Source organism: Uranotaenia lowii, chromosome 2 (genome assembly GCF_029784155.1).
Source record: "Uranotaenia lowii strain MFRU-FL chromosome 2, ASM2978415v1, whole genome shotgun sequence".
NCBI classification, from domain to species: domain Eukaryota; kingdom Metazoa; phylum Arthropoda; class Insecta; order Diptera; family Culicidae; genus Uranotaenia; species Uranotaenia lowii.
In genome coordinates this window covers 250,207,137-250,225,196 of record NC_073692.1, presented here as the reverse complement: position 1 = coordinate 250,225,196, position 18,060 = coordinate 250,207,137, and the positions used below count along the sequence as shown (strand labels likewise).

The window sequence follows — 18,060 nt, the reverse complement described above, 5'->3', positions numbered from 1 at the left end:
TGTCAATTGAATTTATTATTTATCAATGCGAAAAGACATACCTCTGTTAAACAGCTAATAACTTTTTTGCCTAATAAGATACGAAGTTACGGTCTTCGACAAAGTTGTTCAGCGGAAAATTTCCTTTCGGAATTTTATAAATTGGCACAAAAACTGTCAGCTGGCTCGGTTCCACAGAAGAATACAAAATTATGTTGATTTTTCAGTACAAAATATTCAATTTTCCCATATAAACCTAAAAGTTCAAATTTACTCATGTAAACGTTACTTAAAAATTCTGCAAAAAATCATGGATGAGTTTTGGACCAAGATGAAGCTTTTAAGACCCCAGGGTTTAAGAAATTCAAAAAATGACCCCAAATCGACTCAGTCTAAGGCTATGATCATTTAGTATCCGGGCAGTTACAAACGTGTGTATTTTAAAAACTATTCATCTGATCGAAAAACTTTCTATGGGAGAAATGAAGGTATTAATATGAAATTTAATGTAAAAATATAAAAAAAATTATTTATCAATGATTTTAAGAAATTCCCTAACTTTTTCATAAAATCTCTTTTCTATCTTTGCACACTTTTTTCAGTCATGTATTGATTTATTTTTTATTGCCACAGAAGCACAACCTTTGCAAAATCATGCTATTTTACACAAACTCACCTGGAAAAAGCAATTGGAATAGTGTTGGAACCTTTTCATGAGTAAGGCTATGATCATTTAGTATCCGGGCAGTTTCAAACCTCTGTATTTTAAAAACTATTGATTTGATCGAAAAACTTTCTATGGAGGAAATGAAGGTGTTATTATGATATTTAATATAAAAATATTAAAAAAATAATTTATCGTTGATGACAAGAAATACTGTTACTTTATGATAAAATATAATTTTTATCTTTGCACACTTTTTTCAGCCATGTATTGATCTATTATTTTTACCACAGAAGCTAAACCTTTTCAAAATCATGATATTTTACAAAAATTCATCTCTAAAAATCAATTGGAATCTGGTTGGAACCTTTTCATGAGTAGGCATCTCGAAGAATATGACCTCTTAAATTCGGGTTTAACATAAATTTCTTGGTCCATCAGAACACATCTGTCACATTGCGTAAAACCCGGTTGCACAGATTGCGATCCATGGAACTGCATATTTTTAGTTAATTCCCGGGTGTCCACTTGACAGGCAACACTTTTTGCCTGTCGGAAACGGATTTACTGCATAGTTAAGAGGTCTGCATTCAGTTGTCCCCAATAACCATAAATTTGTTCCTATAGTTGAGATCAAGGGTTCCACTCCGATGCTTGGTTTGAATTTCGTAAGCATCCTAGAGGGGCTCCTTATACTTCTCAACCATCTGGACCAAAAAAAAATTCAGAAAAAATAAACAGTTCATGAGTTTTCAAGTCAAAAATAATCAATTTCCGAGGCGCAAAGTGCGTAAAAGGAGCAAATTTGTGCAAAATTATTTTTACTATGGCTTTTTGCACCGTAAATATCTCAAACACACGTTAACGTAAAAATGTGAAAAAAATAGGCAAGATAGTCCTTTTCATAACCAACATAACGCTGCTAAAGTTTTTCATATCCGAGCTCTAGTAACCTAGCTATCACCAAAATGAAGTGCCCGGATACTAAATGATCATAGCCTTAGGCATCTCGAAGAATTTGGTCTCTTAAATCCGGTTTTAACATTTTTTTTTTGTCCTTCAGAACACATCTGTCATATTGCGTAAAAACCGGTTGCACAGATTACAATCTTTGTAACTGATCATTATTAGTTATTTACTTGGTGTCTACTAGTCAGGCAAAACTTTTTGCCTGCCAAAAATGGATTTTTTGCATTATTTAAGGAGTCTGCATTCAGTTATCCCCAATAACCAAAGACTTTTTACCATATTTAAGATCAAGGGTTCCACTAAGATGCTTGGTTTGAACTTCGTGAGTATCCTTATACTTCTAACCATTTGGTCAAAAAAAAGCAGAAAAAACCAACAACTTATGAGCTTTCAAGTCAACAATGAAGAATTTTCGAGGCGCAAAATGCGTAAAAGGAGCAAATTTGTGCAAAATTATTTTTAACATGTCTTTTTGCGTCGTGAATATCTCAAACAAACGTTAACTTAAAAATCTATCAAAAATAGGCAAGATAGTCCTTTTCATAACCAACACAACGCTACTAAAGTTTTGCATATCCGAGGTCTATTAACGTAGATATCACCAAAATAAAGTGCCCTTATACTAAACGATCATAGCCTTACTACATACATTAAGCGGGCCACAGACTGTACACATAGGTACAAATGCGATGAAATTCGATGAAATTTTGTCGCTGTGAACACGATTTGCATCGTGTATGTCACTGCTTGTATGAGCGGCCAAACGGTTTGAGTAAAATCGGTCGGGATCGAAATATTTTGTACAAACCACCACCCTCTGCCGGGGTGGAAATGTTTTTTTTTTTGTTGCTGTTGCTGTTTTCGCCAGCAATCGTTTGTGTTCGCGTGAAATATACTCTTAGGCCGATGACATAGTGAGAGCGATGCGATGCGAATTGGCGAACGCGGCCAATGCGAACTCGAGCGGCGGAACAAATTGACATCTGCTTCGCCGCGTTGAGTATGTCAGGTTTAAGCGATTCACATACATTTTCATCAAATGTGGTTCGCCGCATTGAATCGCATTCGCCGGTTCTCATCGCATCGCACTTACTATGTCATCGGCCTTACGGGCAAGAATGAGATACACAAACGATTCAAATGAATTTGTGGCAACGTTGATTTTATGTGAATTTGAAAACACACTGACAAATTACTTCACACATTAGTGTGTCAAATTTCACACATTATGGAAATAAGTAGACCAACCAGGGGTGTCAGGTGTCCTGATTTATCAGTATTTGTCCTGATTTTCGAGAGGCCGTCCTGATTTTTCAAAATTGCTTGAATTGTCCTGATTTTTGAAAAATGACCCTTTAAATGTCCTGATTTGTCCTGATTTATAGAAAATATCTAAATTATTACTTAATATATTGTTAAATGATGAAAAAATCAAACAATCTTTAATAAAATAGTTTAACCAGTTTATCTGATGATGATTTTGGTTCAAATGATATTTAAATTGTGTTTTTCGATATTAACTGAAGGCCAGCCAAGATTCTTCTAGCTTCAGTTGCAAAATTTGAGGCGTCTTCAGCACCTGTATTTCGCCTTAAGTTATGCAATTTAAGCAGAGCTGCGTGTTATTTTCATCAATTTAGGGGTGTCCTGAAAAATCCTGATTTTTTTTATCGCGGTGTCCTGATCTTTGACAAAACAACCTGGCACCTCTGAGACCAACACATTAAATGTGTTCTGGTGTATAGTGATCTCATATGCCAAATCGCCATTCCGCCAGTGTTGAATGAAAATAAAAGTAAATCGGTTCTGCTAAAGGAATGCTATAAATTCTGCTATTGATAATTTTCATGTTTAAATGATAAACGATTTTATGATTCGAAATTTCATTTTCAAATAACTGTAGCACCATGTAAATACTGCTTAAGCCTTTTTTATATTAACATATTCAGTTAATCTACCTTCACCACCACCCACGAGCAGCGCTGAGCTGGAGCTTTGCTGCACTTGAGGATGACTAGCAATTGGACAGCATCACCTGCAGAATCCTTCAGGGGCTCTAATCCATTCCGGACAATCAACAGTCTGCAGTGGATCGAACTGATTCCCCAACCCACTCATCGGACTTATCGTCATGCTGCTCAGGCGCCTAACGTTGCGCCTATTTTCCTATTTCAGCTCATCGTTCCTCGTTCAAAAGTGCCAAAAACTTCATCTGGTTTTCCCAAATGCTACCCATCAGATCCGGATTACTCGATTGGATCTTCTGGAGCAGCGATGGCAACAGACGGGGGTCCTCCTAAAGCAGCTTCTTCATCTCGATGAAGATCGAATGTTCCTGCAGGAGGGCCAGTCGCTTCTCGGACGATGGAATTTAACACCTCGCCTTGTTACCATCCGATTCGATGACTTTCTGCTGCTTCTATGAATTATGTTTGCAAAAATCAAGGCGAAATCTTTGTCTAAGCAATATCTTGATGATTGGAAAAACTTCGTGTTTTACAAAAAATCAGAGCACCTGGCATCCCAGCCAGCTAGCAGCCAGCCAAACAGCCAGCTGTCAAATTTCGGCTGCGTTTCGCCCCCTCCTCCACATCCAACCCTCGCCTACTTTTTGCCAAAGTGAGAGCACCATATCTAGATGTCATCATGGATCCGAGCATTTTGTCGCAGAGCTTTTACCTTTCTTATTGAAAACTCACCCAAGGAAGCTATTGTGATTGTTGTTTTAGTTCAAACAGATAATTTTAAAGCTGGTCATATGAATTTATGATTAGGTGCCATTTTTTTCAATGCTTTGGTGAATCGTGTTCCTAGTTAAAAAACTAACAGATTATCAACGAAATTCAAGTCATTCATACCGTTTATCGCGATCCTTCGGGCATGTTGTTTTGTTGGATTGAAGGAGCGTTCACTTTAGAGCTTGAACATTGAGCCAGAAAACAGTGCTGAGGATTTTTTTGTCCAAGATTTCGGCGATGTTGCCACATATTTTATTTTAAGAGGGATCATATGTCGCTTCTCTTATATGAAGGTTCACTAGTTGGAACAAGTGCGGCCTCAGAGAAGGAGGTTTTTAAATATTAGGGTTAATCGATTGCAATCAATTGAATTGAATACTTTGTCTGTTTAATTAGTATTTTAACTTTATTTTCTTTCAGGTTGCAATCGACTCAAAGAATAGAGCATTTAGCTGGGGTTTTGGAGGAATCGGGCGTCTTGGACACGCTGAGCAAAAAGATGAGATGGTGCCAAGGTATGTTTGAAAGAATGAATATTATTGTTCTTTAATGCTGATTTTAGATTTATGCAACTCTTTCTAAATAAGAAGAACAAGAAGCATCTACCCGTAGCCTTTATTATGCTGAAGTGAATTTAACGTTTCCTTTTTGTCTGAGTGAAAGTGAAAACTGCGGTTCATGAAGTTTCAAAGTTGAACATGTTCAGAACATTTTTAAGCGCTTCTTTCTCAGGCGAATTATGTTTTTTTTTTCAAAATCAATTAGGATTCAGCAACATTTCTACCGCAATTCAATTGAGAATCCTTTTCCAAAGTAAGTTTCTACAATATAATAGTGTCAAATTGTGTGATGATTACTTGACATTACGTGTCAGCAGTTGCAGTTCACAATTTAATCCCAAAATTGATTTTGTAAGAAAGCGCATGCTTGTTAATAAGACGTAAAATATTCCAAAGTTCAGTCGAATCTAATTTCCATCCTTTCTGAATTCCGTGTACTTGCACACAAAATTTCCTAGGTCGGATTTCAGCAAAATTTAGCCAGGCCACAGCCAACCAGTTTAGCCATTTTTTTTAAACTAAAATTTCAGCGAACGATAAATAAAAGATGAGCGCCGCAATTTTTGCTCACAATTGAAACAAAAACCAGTGGAAAAGCCCGGATCTGAAACTTCCAAAAGTTATTATTTTTTTCTCTTCAAATAAGGAGGGAATATTTGTCTAGTTTAGTTTAGTTTCTTTATTCAGTTTTATATACAAACATTTACATTTTTTATTTTATACTCCACTGGTTACACCGTTTTAGGAGTATATCCTATGCTAGCTAAACCCTAAAAAATCTATCTTCAACTAAAATGTTTTTATTAATGGTTTCAGAATTCAACAGTTATAAAGTTAAATATTTACACAAACAAAACAATACAAAATTTAAAATAATATTTAACAAACATTCTTCTTGATAATTGAATTTCTGAGTAAGCAAAATTATAAAGTCAAAATATCATAAGATTTAAGTAGTGTTGATGAAATAAGTGTGAAAGAGCTAAGCAGGGCAAGTAACACAAATTACTATAAAAACTAACACTTATTGGAAATAATTTCAGATATTTTACCAAGCACTTTTATATGACCCATTCCTAGCGCCCCTCAACTGGAGAACCGATTTTTATTTTTCATTACACGCTAGAAATAATTAAACCATTTATTATTCAAAAATAACCATTTTTGACCTTTTCCCGGGAAATGCCATTTTATGAGTTCTCCATGAGAAGTCAAAAAATTACTTGATTGGATGTTTACATTTCGACACGGAAGGCCAATTTTTTAATTCTTGACGAAAATATTTGATTAATTTTAATAGTTTTTTCGTCTGTACTGTCGCTATATGTGTTAATTTTAACGTGTTTAGTGAAGTAGAGTACAAAAATCATAAGTGCCAGAAATTTTAAAGTGGATTGTGACTAAAAAGTCAAAATGAGTGTGCAAGGTGCTGCTCCTCAAGGAGCAGCATCAATAACAGCAAGTTTACCTAACCTGCAAAATAGGAAGAACGATGATATGGAAACCACGGAAACAGCTGAAATTGGAAGGAACATCCAGCCACCAAGCACCAGATTGGTAGAAGAAACGAGGGTTTTTAAGAACTACCAGTACAAATCATCAGATGGACGACCATTTAGAGTCATAGTGGAAAATGTAGATGTTGAGAAAAGAAAAGTTATAAATCGTTTAACTGTTGGGATAATACTGCATCAAAACGGATTTGACAAATCGATTGAAGATATCAGCAAAACTGGAAGGAACAAAGTTACGGTATATGTTGGTAACTGGAAAGACGCAAATCGATTGGCTTCATGCAAAAACTTAGAACTTCAAGGATACAAAGCTTACATTCCACGACAATTCATTACTATGACCGGAGTGATTTCAGGAATCCCTACTGATATGGATGAAGGAGAACTGATAAGTAGTATCCAATGTCAAGTAGAAATTGACTCAATATTTAGATTATACCGTTATAATGATGACAAACAAAAAGAACCAACTCATAAAGTGGGAGTGATATTTAGGAGTAACATATTACCTACTAATTTAAGTATCTTTTCTGTTATTTTCAGAGTTGAACCCTATATTAGAAAACCCGTGATTTGTTACAAATGTTTAAAATATAATCATTTGTCTAAAAATTGCAAGTCTAAGACTGAAAAATGTGCCAGCTGTTCAGAAGAGCATCCGACGGACAAAACCTGCAAAAAAATCAAATGTTATTATTGTGAAAGTAATGAACATAAAACGACGGACAAAATTTGCCCTCGTTGGAAAAAAGAAAGCAATATACAAGCTAAAATGGCCAAAAAAGGAATGACATATCAAGAAGCTAAACAGTCCTACATAATACCTACCGAAAACCATTTTGACGTATTGAGAAGTGCCGAAGAGTATCCGACGCCTGCCGAATCATTCTCAAATGTTGTAGCAAGAGCACCAGGTATCCACCAGAAGACAATTTTACATCGAGATGAGGTCAACAAACATCGTTTAAACAAGGGAAAGGAAAGGAAACAAGGACAGGAAACAGTACCAGGAGTAGCCAGTATTCTTGGACTATCTTCGAAGGAATTCGTTAAAAAAAGGAAAATGGAAGAAGAAAAAGAAGAAACTAGAGGAACAGGTTTAAACAACAATTATAGAACGGAAGAGATAGAAAAACTAAAGAAGCAAATAGAAGAAAACGTAAAGAAACAAACTCAAACAGAATGGAAGAAAGCTATGGAAGAAGTAAGTTATAAACTGATTGAAATTTTGAAGCCTCATGGAGCACCTGGAGCAGAACTTTCTGCAAAAATCATAGGAGAGCTAAAGAGAGCAGGTGAGTGGACTGGAAATAGTTCATGATGCAAAGCAATTTTAATATATTACAAACAAACATACAAAGTCTGTATACAAACAAGAACGAACTTGCTCATGAACTATTTACAGAAAAATACGATGCTGCACTGTTATCGGAAATTTGGGTAAAGCCTGAACAACTAATGACACATAGATGGAACATCCAAGATTATCATCGAATACTATCGCCTAGAACCGACGGTTTTGGAGGTGTTGGTATTTACCTACGTTCGGATTTAACATTCGAAAAACTTACACTGAGTTCGACTACTCAATTTGAAACGTTAGGAATTAAAATACATACACTGAATCTGGTACTAGTCACAATTTACATTAACCCACGAATTTCAACACAAGAACTAGAAACTGCAATTTCAGTTTTACTCAATGAACTTTCAATACACTCCAAGATATTCTTGGGAGGAGATTTTAATAGCCACAATGAACTCTGGGGCTGTCTGGAAACTAATAGTAAAGGAAATTTAATATACGATTCCATTATTAACTCTAACTTGTTAATACTAAACAACGGCGATTTTACATTTATACCACATGCTGTTGGGCAAAGATCCAGCGCCATTGATCTGTCGATGTGTACTGCAAATATATTTAACGATGCCAAATGGGAAGTTTTTAATAAAAGTTTTGGTGGAAGTGGTCACCTTATGATCAAAACACAACTGCAATTGAACTTCAAAACAAAAAAAAGGTATTATTTTGATAAAATAAAAATAACCGAAGAAATTTCACAAATCAAACACTATGAATTTGATGAAATCAAAGATCTTACGACAATTTCAAATGCAATTTGTAGAAAACATAAAAAAATGAACACATTTATTCCAAAATATTACTGGAGCTCTGAGCTTTCTGAACTATATGAAGCTAAACAAAATGCATTAAGAGACTACAACAGATGTAGCAGTACTTCTAATCTAATAGAATGGAAAAAAACAACAGCTAAATTCAAAAAGGCAAAAATAAAACACATAAAAGAAAAAATAATGGAACTTACTAATTCCATAGATCCCCGCAACGTTAAAGAAAACTGGAATTTAGTGAAGAGACTAAAATTTAACCCTGTGGTAAATCCCAAAAACAATCCCATATTACAAGATAAAGATATTGCTGAAAGATTTCTTTTTAAAAACTTTGGTCAACAAGAAATAAAAACACCACTTCAACCTGATTTAAATACAAGACCAAAAATAATAAGTTTAGAATCCTGGAAAGGTTTTTTAAAAAATAAATCTATTCGTTCCTCACCAGGAACCGATAACATGAGTTATGGAATGTTAAAATGTATGGACCTAAATACTGTCACAAAAATACTTGATCTATTAAACCAAATGTGGCGGAATGCTGATCTAGATAAACACCTGAAAGAGATAAAGATCATACCAGTATTGAAACCAAATAAACCTCCCGAAGAAATTGAATCTAGTAGACCCATAGCACTTCTATCAACTTTAACTAAAACTATAAACGCAGCAGTCCTTGAAGATATTACCCTCACCTGCTTAAACAACAACATACTGTCAGATTACTCATTCGGATTTAGAAAAGGTATGTCAACAGAACACTGTGTGACATTTGCCACAAATTTTATTATGGCGTCAAGAAGAGAAGGTTTTGTAACTATTGGAGTTTTCTTCGATTTCTCAAATGCATTTAACAGTGTAAATGTTGACAAATTGAGAAACTTGATGCAGAGCTATGGATTCAAAGGGGACACTGTTACGTGGATTTATAATTTTCTGATCAACAGAAAAACGATAATAAGTACAGACCAAGGAAAAGTAGAACACACAATCAGCTGCGGAGTACCACAAGGTGATGTTTTATCACCGGTACTTTTCAATATTTACACTTCTTCTCTTCACAACACAAATCTGGATAGAAATGTAATCACTTTACAATTCGCAGATGACTTTCTGAAAATAGTACGGGCAAAATCGTACGAAACTGCCATGCAGAAAATGCAAACGGAGATTGATGACTTCACAAGTAAGGCTGAGGAACTTGGATTAAAAATAAACTGTTCCAAAACTAAGGCTATGCTGTTTAAAAACTCGGATAAAAGGCTCTTGCTCACTTTGAATGGAGAGACGTTAGAAACTGTAAGGAACTATAAATACCTGGGAATAACACTAGACCAGACACTCAAATATGGAATACACGTTAAAAACCTTAAAAAAACATTCATGGACAGATTAAACATGTTGAAAATCATCGGAGGAATTAGGCATGGAGGAACCCCAAAAGCTATGATAATGTTCCACAAAGCTCTTTTCGGTAACTATTTAAATTATGGCGCTACTCTGTATGGAAACACGGCAAAAAAATATAGTGACATGCTAGAAACGACGAACAGGCAAGGCCTACGTATAGCAACTGGCTGTTCCAAAACTACACCGATAAACTCATTGGCAGCATTAAGTGGCGAAGGCCCACTATCACTAAAACGGGATTTTTTCACAAAAAAAAGGATTGCTTTGCACATTTACAAAAACGACTTAATTGCACAACAATTACAGTCACTGAACATAAATTCCTTAAAAGCAGAACCACAGTATACGTACATTGAAAGAATATTCATTAAAAACTACAGTGAATTTCAAATACTATACTTACAGGCTAAATCTTGTAACATGCTAAATTTCACGATTAAAGAACAAATTATAGGGTCAACTCTAAAAAAGAAAATAACATCTCCTATAGTACTTAAATCACTTACCCAAAACATGATAAAAACAAACTACCACCTATACGAACAATGGTTCACGGATGCTTCCAAGTCTGGCCATAAATGCGGACTCGGAGTTTTCGATGCTACCTCGGAAGAGAGCATAAGTCTAGCATTAGCTCATGAAGTAAGTATTGCTTCTGCTGAGCTCTTAGCAATACGGGTCGCATTAGAACAAGTAAGAGGCAACGGCATAAGAAAAGTGGTCATATTCACTGATTCACAGGCAGCATGTAAAATACTCAAAAGAGATCTAAAAAACAAAATATTCGACAAAGTTACACTCGACATCTGCACACTAGCAACGCAAAAACAAGCTACAATCCAATGGCTTCCGTCACACATCGGAATAACAGGAAACGAAAAGGCTGATGAACTAGCTAAACTAGGACTAGAATGCCCAGCTATTCTAGAAAATAAATTGCGGTTGGATGATGCATTTAGAAACTACAAAAAGGATTTCATCAACACTACTAACAAATGGTATCAAGATATTGCGACAGAAAATCACAAAGGACTGAAATTTTTCAAATTTCAAAACAATTTTGATCTAAAGCCATGGTACTGGAATTCAGAAATGAATAACAAACAAATACGTACAGCAAATCGACTACTTAGTGGACACGACTATTCACCATACTATCTTGGACTCTTTCGAATCCGTGATACAAAATTATGTGAACTATGTTCAGAAAACTTCACAACAGAACATGCTCTATTCCACTGTATACAGTACAATCACGTTAGAAATCACTACGATTGGGAAAGATACAACAATCTATTCGAATTGATTAACAACTTCGATGAAGACAAAATAAAAGAAGTCTTGGGATTTCTAGAAAAAGCTCGATTAACAATTTAATTAAAAATTGTACTAATTAGACACACCGTGTTATCGAAAATCTGAATAACATCGATACCTATATACGTAGTGGTGATATAGAGTATAACACTCTCGGCCAATAAACGAAATCCATACATACATACATACATAAAATTACTTCTATGGAAGAAGTTCGAATATGGTTATTTTTCAACCGAATGGGATTCTAGCGGAGAAGTTGAAAAAAGGTTATTCTTTAACCGTTTTTTAAAAGAGCAGCTTTGTGTTTACGAGCTGCTTTGTAATTTTCAGATTTGGAAGAATTTTTAGGAACATTTTCAATTAAATCTCCGGTTTTTTAGTATTCTTTTTTATTAAAACCAGTACACTATATTAAAATATATTTTACAGAGAATATATGGTAATCTGTTTAAAAAAAAGTTTAATCTTAACATTTAATGTTCTACCGAAACTGGGAAGACATTTTCGAAGAAAGGAAGTTGGAAATACGTTCCGACATTATATGTGCCGCTTCTCAGGTGCAGTGCCGGGGAACCGTTTCAAAACAGATTGAACATTCGGCCGTATTGTATTAATGCACGTGCACGTGCACGTTTCGCAGGTAGCTGTCCAGATCCGTCTCGTTGCAGTGTGGATTGAATGCAGCATTCCTCAAAATTGTGCAGTTGCCGTTGCCGTTTCCGTTTCCGTAGGATGGTGTTCGGCAACATGAACCGAGAGTACCGTAAAAGGAGCAGTCGTGGCAGGTTTAGATTGTTCGCAGATCCTGTGGACGAAAAAACGTAAATAATTACTAAGCAACGAATGAACATGACAATTTGCACTAAGATTAATATACAGAATTAATGTTGTAGTATCAAGAAGAGTCAATCTAAATTAAAGAAGCGGAATCTTATTCAAAATTTGAAATTGAAATGCGATTTCAAAGCTCAAAATAAGAATTGAATTCGGAATCTAGTAGAAAAAAAATATCGTTACTTGCGATAAGGTACTTACATTACAATCAACTACCGGAAGAATTCCTACGATGAAATTGCGATTGTAAATTCCGTCATCGGGAGTACGAACGAATCTGTGCCGACTTTTGTGCCTCCATTTTGGGGCGTTCCTGTGGATATGGTGCCATATCGATTGTACGTTTCTGGATCGATTCTTAGGTAAACCTGTAAATGTTTACAATTAAAGAAACTGAAAGTTGAAAAAGAGGAAAAATTTACATACCTGCCCCTGCCAGTGTCACCTAGTACATGGTAGAGTTGTTGTGATAGAATTCATATCCGGAGTGTTTCGGATAATTCATCAGTTGTTGTGTTGTGTTTTTCAAAATTTCAGCTGGGAGGTTCCTGTTGCAGCAAATCTAGACCAGAATGTTTCGTCTGCGAAGGAATATAAGGGTTCCACAACGCACTATGGGCAAAAAGGCAAAAAGTCAAAAAATAACTTCATCGTTATGATATTTGTCATATACCAGTATGTAGCTTTATATTTAACTAAGATGTCCCCAATTTTTCAGATCATTATCATAAGCACTTATCGTTTCACAGACATCAGACTTAGAAAATTTTGAAAAATATACTTTTGATCCAATAGTATTCAAATCATTTTTTCTCCTTTAAATGAAATGCTACACCAGTTCCCAACACATCGTTAGAAAGCTTATTCTCTAAGCTTTTTTTCTAAATATTTTTCATTTTTACACGGTTAACAAAAAAGTGTAAAAAATGAGTAATTTTATGATTTACTCAAAAGGTATAAACATTTTGGTCTCTAAGAAAAAAGCCTTACGTTTCCCCAACCTTTTTTTGACTTTTAAACATAGCTAAGAGTCTAATGATTCGAATGCAAGAAAAAATAGTTGCATATATTTGCATCCTTCAAAGTTATAATAAAAACAAAAAATGGGTAATTTTTAACCATTTTAGAAAAATAGTTTGTTTTATGTTTAACATCATTAACCAAACATTGTTCATAACGTGCAGGAAGATGATTGTAATTGATTGTGACCAAAAGCTATGATAGAATTTTGATATCTGTAGAAATAACTGAGATTTTTTAAAAACTACTTATTTCCCAAAAATTTTAAAATTTTAATACTGCATTTTTTTTGCGTGTACTCTTTAATTCTTCATACAAAACTGAATAATCTTGAACAAAAATACCCTGAGTGGTTTTGCTTTAATCTCTCCCATATTTTTTGTGAACACAGAACTTAAAAATATGCACGCGTTTCCGAAATAAGTTTATTTAAACAATTATTGTTTCAAAACCACACTATGCATTTTTACGAGTTAATGTTCCAATTTGATTGTCCTTTCTGAGCACACATGTAAAACCAAAGCCGAAAATAGTTTATAATGGGTTTCGAATGTAAACAACTCATTTCATCTTCAAAAAAGTTCATAAATAGTAAAATTATACTTTTTGCCGCCTCATTGTATGGGGCTGTCCCGTAGTGCAACGGTCGGTTGTTGGGTGTTATTTTGGGTGCTTCAGCTTCTTCCGGGCAGTACGGAAAACGACTCTCCAAGCTCCCGATTATCGAGGATCCCTTAGATTTCGGCATCCTGTTGGGGAGGAAAAAATAGAATATAGTTGAAATTTCGATTACCAGTATAACATAATATAATGTTTATTATAATATTATTATCGGAAACTTACCTTCAGTAGTTCAGTTCGCCTTGTGAATTTGATTTGCGCTATTTAGCGATAAATGATGAAGTATGTTTCCTCTTGGAAACCGCAACCGTCTTCAGAATCTATCACTTTCAAAATGGCGGTGAAATTTTCTAAGCATTTTGTGGTTAGCTATCGAGAACTATTAAAATGGTTAAAAAAATTCTTGAAAAATTATTAAAAAAAAACCATATTGGCGGTTTTGAAGCCAAACCCATAAAATGGTTATTCAAGAACCATAAATGGTTAAAGATAAATGAGCGTGTATTCAAAAATAATTGGTGCAGCATTAGATAAGTTGTTTTCAGCGTCAGCTTTCCACAGCTGTTTAAACGCCCCAAAAAAATTTGTACAGCATTAAATAAGTTGTTTCTTAAGCTTTATTTTCCATCAATATCTTATTCAGTTAACTTTTCATGGAATGGCGTACCCAGACAACCATTTGGTGGGTATTTTGAATTTGCAACACAAATATACGTGCAAATATACGTGTAAACATATCGTATATAATGCAGCAAAACCAGTATATACGTATCATTTTGGAGGCCATATAGGTACATTAGCAAACATATTCTTGATTTGGATTGTATTAAATTACGATTTGCACGACTTGTCATGCGCATCATTTACGACTACCGGGCTTGTGATATAGCTCAGTTGGCAAGTCTGTTGTCTCCTGAGCCGATGTCCGCGAGTTCGAGCCCAAGAGTAAACATCGAACACAGTTGTACCGGATAGTTTTTCAATAACGATCCGCCAACTGCAACGTTGATAAAGTCGCGAATGCCATAAAGATGGTAAAACGACTATAATCGAAAGAAAAAAAAAATTTACGACTACCTTGATTCTTTTTGGAATATACTATGACAATTTACATCAGATGATTGAGGTTGTATTATACGACATTTTTCGTAACAACATGGAAAGTTTGAGACTTATTTGGTCGTCTTTTGCGACTTGAGTGCAGGGCTCTCATTTTCCGTCAGTTGAATAAAAATAAGATTATTAATTTTTTTTTTGTACTTTAAACCAATTGGTTTATTCATCCCCAAAAATAATAAAAATAAGATTATTTCAAAGAAATGCGTTTTTTGCTGTCAAATTCAAGTTTATATCGTACATATTTGTTATTTGGCTGATTGCTGATTTTTTTCAACGTTCATGAAGTTATTGTTAGTACCTGGACTTGATTCCCTGACCATACGATCTGCAGCACATGATGGTTCCTCGACGCTACCTGGAATATATAAATTCAAAGGGGTTTGCTTCAAAGGCATTAAACCAAAAGCAAATCGTATATTTCTATAACTTAAATCTTTTAAATCGTAGAACACGTCATCGATGATCTAAAAATAGACCAACATTTAGAAGCCTCCTTTAATACGATTCCAATCATCGATGTCCCATTATTATAAACGATTTTATTGAACTTTTTGTATTCTTTTACGAATGCCAGCAAATAAGTTTTACGAAAATCAGACATGCGAATTAATTTGCAAAGGTATACGATTGCATGCACATTATTACAAATCAATTCAGTTATATACGTTTTTTTATTTCGAATTAATTTATGCATAGCACGACAAAATCTCTCAGCCACGGCTGATCACCGTATATCGGTCGTTTCACGGATTTTTTGCGAATTGTCGTACACAAAGGTCGAGTTCATATGTACATAAATACGAGTCTCTCTTCTTGTCGTAATAAAATCTTGCAATGCTTTTAAATACGATAAAGAATATGCATGGATCGCATATTGTAGGTGCAGATATACGAAAATGAGTATGAATAACATTCTATACGATGTAATCTGTAAGAGAAAATACGACTTCTGGTTGTCTGGGTATGTTGTCGTTGAAATTTAACAACTTTAGTATGAAAATAATCTGATTTTATCAATTATTCTTTATTTGAAACATAACTTTGTGAAAAAATCAGCTTTTGCATTTATTGCAAAATGATTGTTAAAAGGCCATTTTTTAAGGATGATATTAGATTTAGAATAATAAGCACTGATGTAGTCTAGCGGATAGGCTGGCAATGCAGTTGGCGGCCAGTCATTGAAAAACTTATTCGGTACAACTGTGATCGATGTTTACTCTTGGGCTCGAACTCACGGACATCGGCTCAGGAAGCAACTGACTTGCCAACTGAGCTACATCACACGCCAAAGGTTAAAAAATAACCGCGTTTATACGAAAAAAATATGATTCTTAATTTCGTACAAAACTTGATAACTGAATTCATCTATTGAAGAGCATTGTTATGTAAAACTTGTTTTGAAGAAATACTATAATAGTATTGAAGTAAGAAGTCATGAAAGTTTCCGTAAAAAAGTAAATCAAGTTTCGTGACGTCACAACGCATTCTTTACCCGGATGCAACTCCCAACCTTCTGAATCGATTTTCATTCTTAAAAATGGATTTAATTCCTCTCAAAAAGTTTTAAGAGATCCCCAATTTTCGAAATTTGTGACGTATAAGGAAATCATGAACTGGAAAACATTAGAATTTGCGTGACGTCACAATGCTTCAAAATTCGCGTAGCGTAGTTCCCCAGCTGGGGCGATTTTGTGGCCCGCCGGAACTTCTTTTGTATGTCGGAATAGTGTGCACTGCACACCTACAAAACAAGTTAATTTGACCAGATCCGGCGAAGAACGTGATCGGTCAACAAATATTGGGTAAGTGAGCTGCAGGAAAAAGCATCTGCAAGTAAGATACCAATGCAAGGTATAAGCAATTGAAAGATTTGCAAAAATACTTCCATATTTATTGTCCATATAGCATTTGTTGTCTAAAAAATATAAATTTAGTTCTGATGCTAATGAAATAATGGTATGACACTTTGCGGACAATTAAAAAAAACTGAAAGTAAAGAATTTACATACAATTTTTTAACCCATTTTGCCTACAAGGTTATTTTTGAATCATATTGATAACAGAAATATGAATAAGATGTTTTCTACAGAGGTAGATCGGAAACATTTAGTTGAACATGTAAAAATGCACTTAACTGAAAAAGGAGATAAAAAAAATCCGATCCGACACAGTAACTGATCGGAAGCCTTTTCTTTAAATTAGATAAGATAGGACTGACGTGTTCATAAGTGAAAGGTATCAGTGAAATGAACTGATTTTTATTGACCAAAAGTGAGGGAATTCATTTTCCGAAAGAATTTTCATTCAAGGAACACTAGAGCATGTTCAAACGTTCAACATTTCTCTGTTACAAAAAAAAAATGTTTTCTCTAAAAATTATTACTTCGGCCCAAATACACAATTGAAACGAATTTAGAAATGAAAATGGGAGCATTTTATTTTAAATAATTTTGAAAAAAAAAAACATCGTACTTTTTGCTTACATACCAATTCAAGTACGTGCTTAGCATGAACAGTGTTTTTGTGTTACATGGCTGGTACCAAGGTACCAAGAAGGATATCGAAACCCGGATCAGAAAAGCCCGATTTGCGTTTGCGAGTCTCCGAAACATCTGGCGCTCACGCCAGATCTCTCTACGAACTAAGATCCGCATCTTCAACTCAAACGTCAGTCATTTCAGTTCAAGCTTTTTACACTGATAGAAAATTGAGTGATCGTTCTGCCTAGGAATTGAAGCTTAGGTTGAGCATGTCTCTTAGCAGAGTTTCTTAGAGAAAACAACCATCTCCGTTTTCTGAGGGGAAAACTCAATCCCAAGCCCCACCCAGGAAGACAATCTGTCTAAAGTATCGTGTAAAGGTCTATGCAGATGAGACTCTGTAGATCCTGTGACAGACACCACGCCGTCATCTGCCAGTTGACAGCTGTCGATGTCACTTACGTAAAAGTTGTACAAAAGTGGACTTAAACATGAACCCTGTGGGAGACCCATGTAAGATGTTCTTCTAACTGCAAAATCTCCGTGAGCAAAGTTCAAATGTTTCTCACAAAGCAAGCTGTATAAGATGTTGTTCAATAGAGGAGGCAGACCCCGGGAGTGCAACTTGTCTGACAAAACCTCTATTGAGACTGCATCTAAAGCTCCCTTTATTTCAAGAAACACTGAAGCCATTTG

The 18,060-nt window shown here is 35.0% G+C and overlaps 2 protein-coding genes across 3 annotated transcripts in view; both read left to right on the top strand.

Annotated features, from left to right (window-relative positions):
• Positions 1-18,060, top strand: part of LOC129743881 (protein RCC2 homolog) — a 69,744-nt gene that overhangs the window by 42,112 nt on the left and 9,572 nt on the right. For both annotated transcript variants that reach the window (XM_055736113.1, XM_055736112.1), the window contains exon 5: positions 4,771-4,865. In XM_055736113.1, coding sequence (XP_055592088.1) covers positions 4,771-4,865 — 95 coding nt within the window. The remainder of the gene's footprint in view (positions 1-4,770; positions 4,866-18,060) is intronic.
• LOC129743880 (probable serine/threonine-protein kinase DDB_G0277071) overlaps positions 6,879-18,060 on the top strand; it is a 329,957-nt gene continuing 318,775 nt past the window's right edge. The window contains exon 1 of the mRNA XM_055736111.1: positions 6,879-6,885. The gene's annotated coding sequence lies outside the window, so the exon portion shown is untranslated. The remainder of the gene's footprint in view (positions 6,886-18,060) is intronic.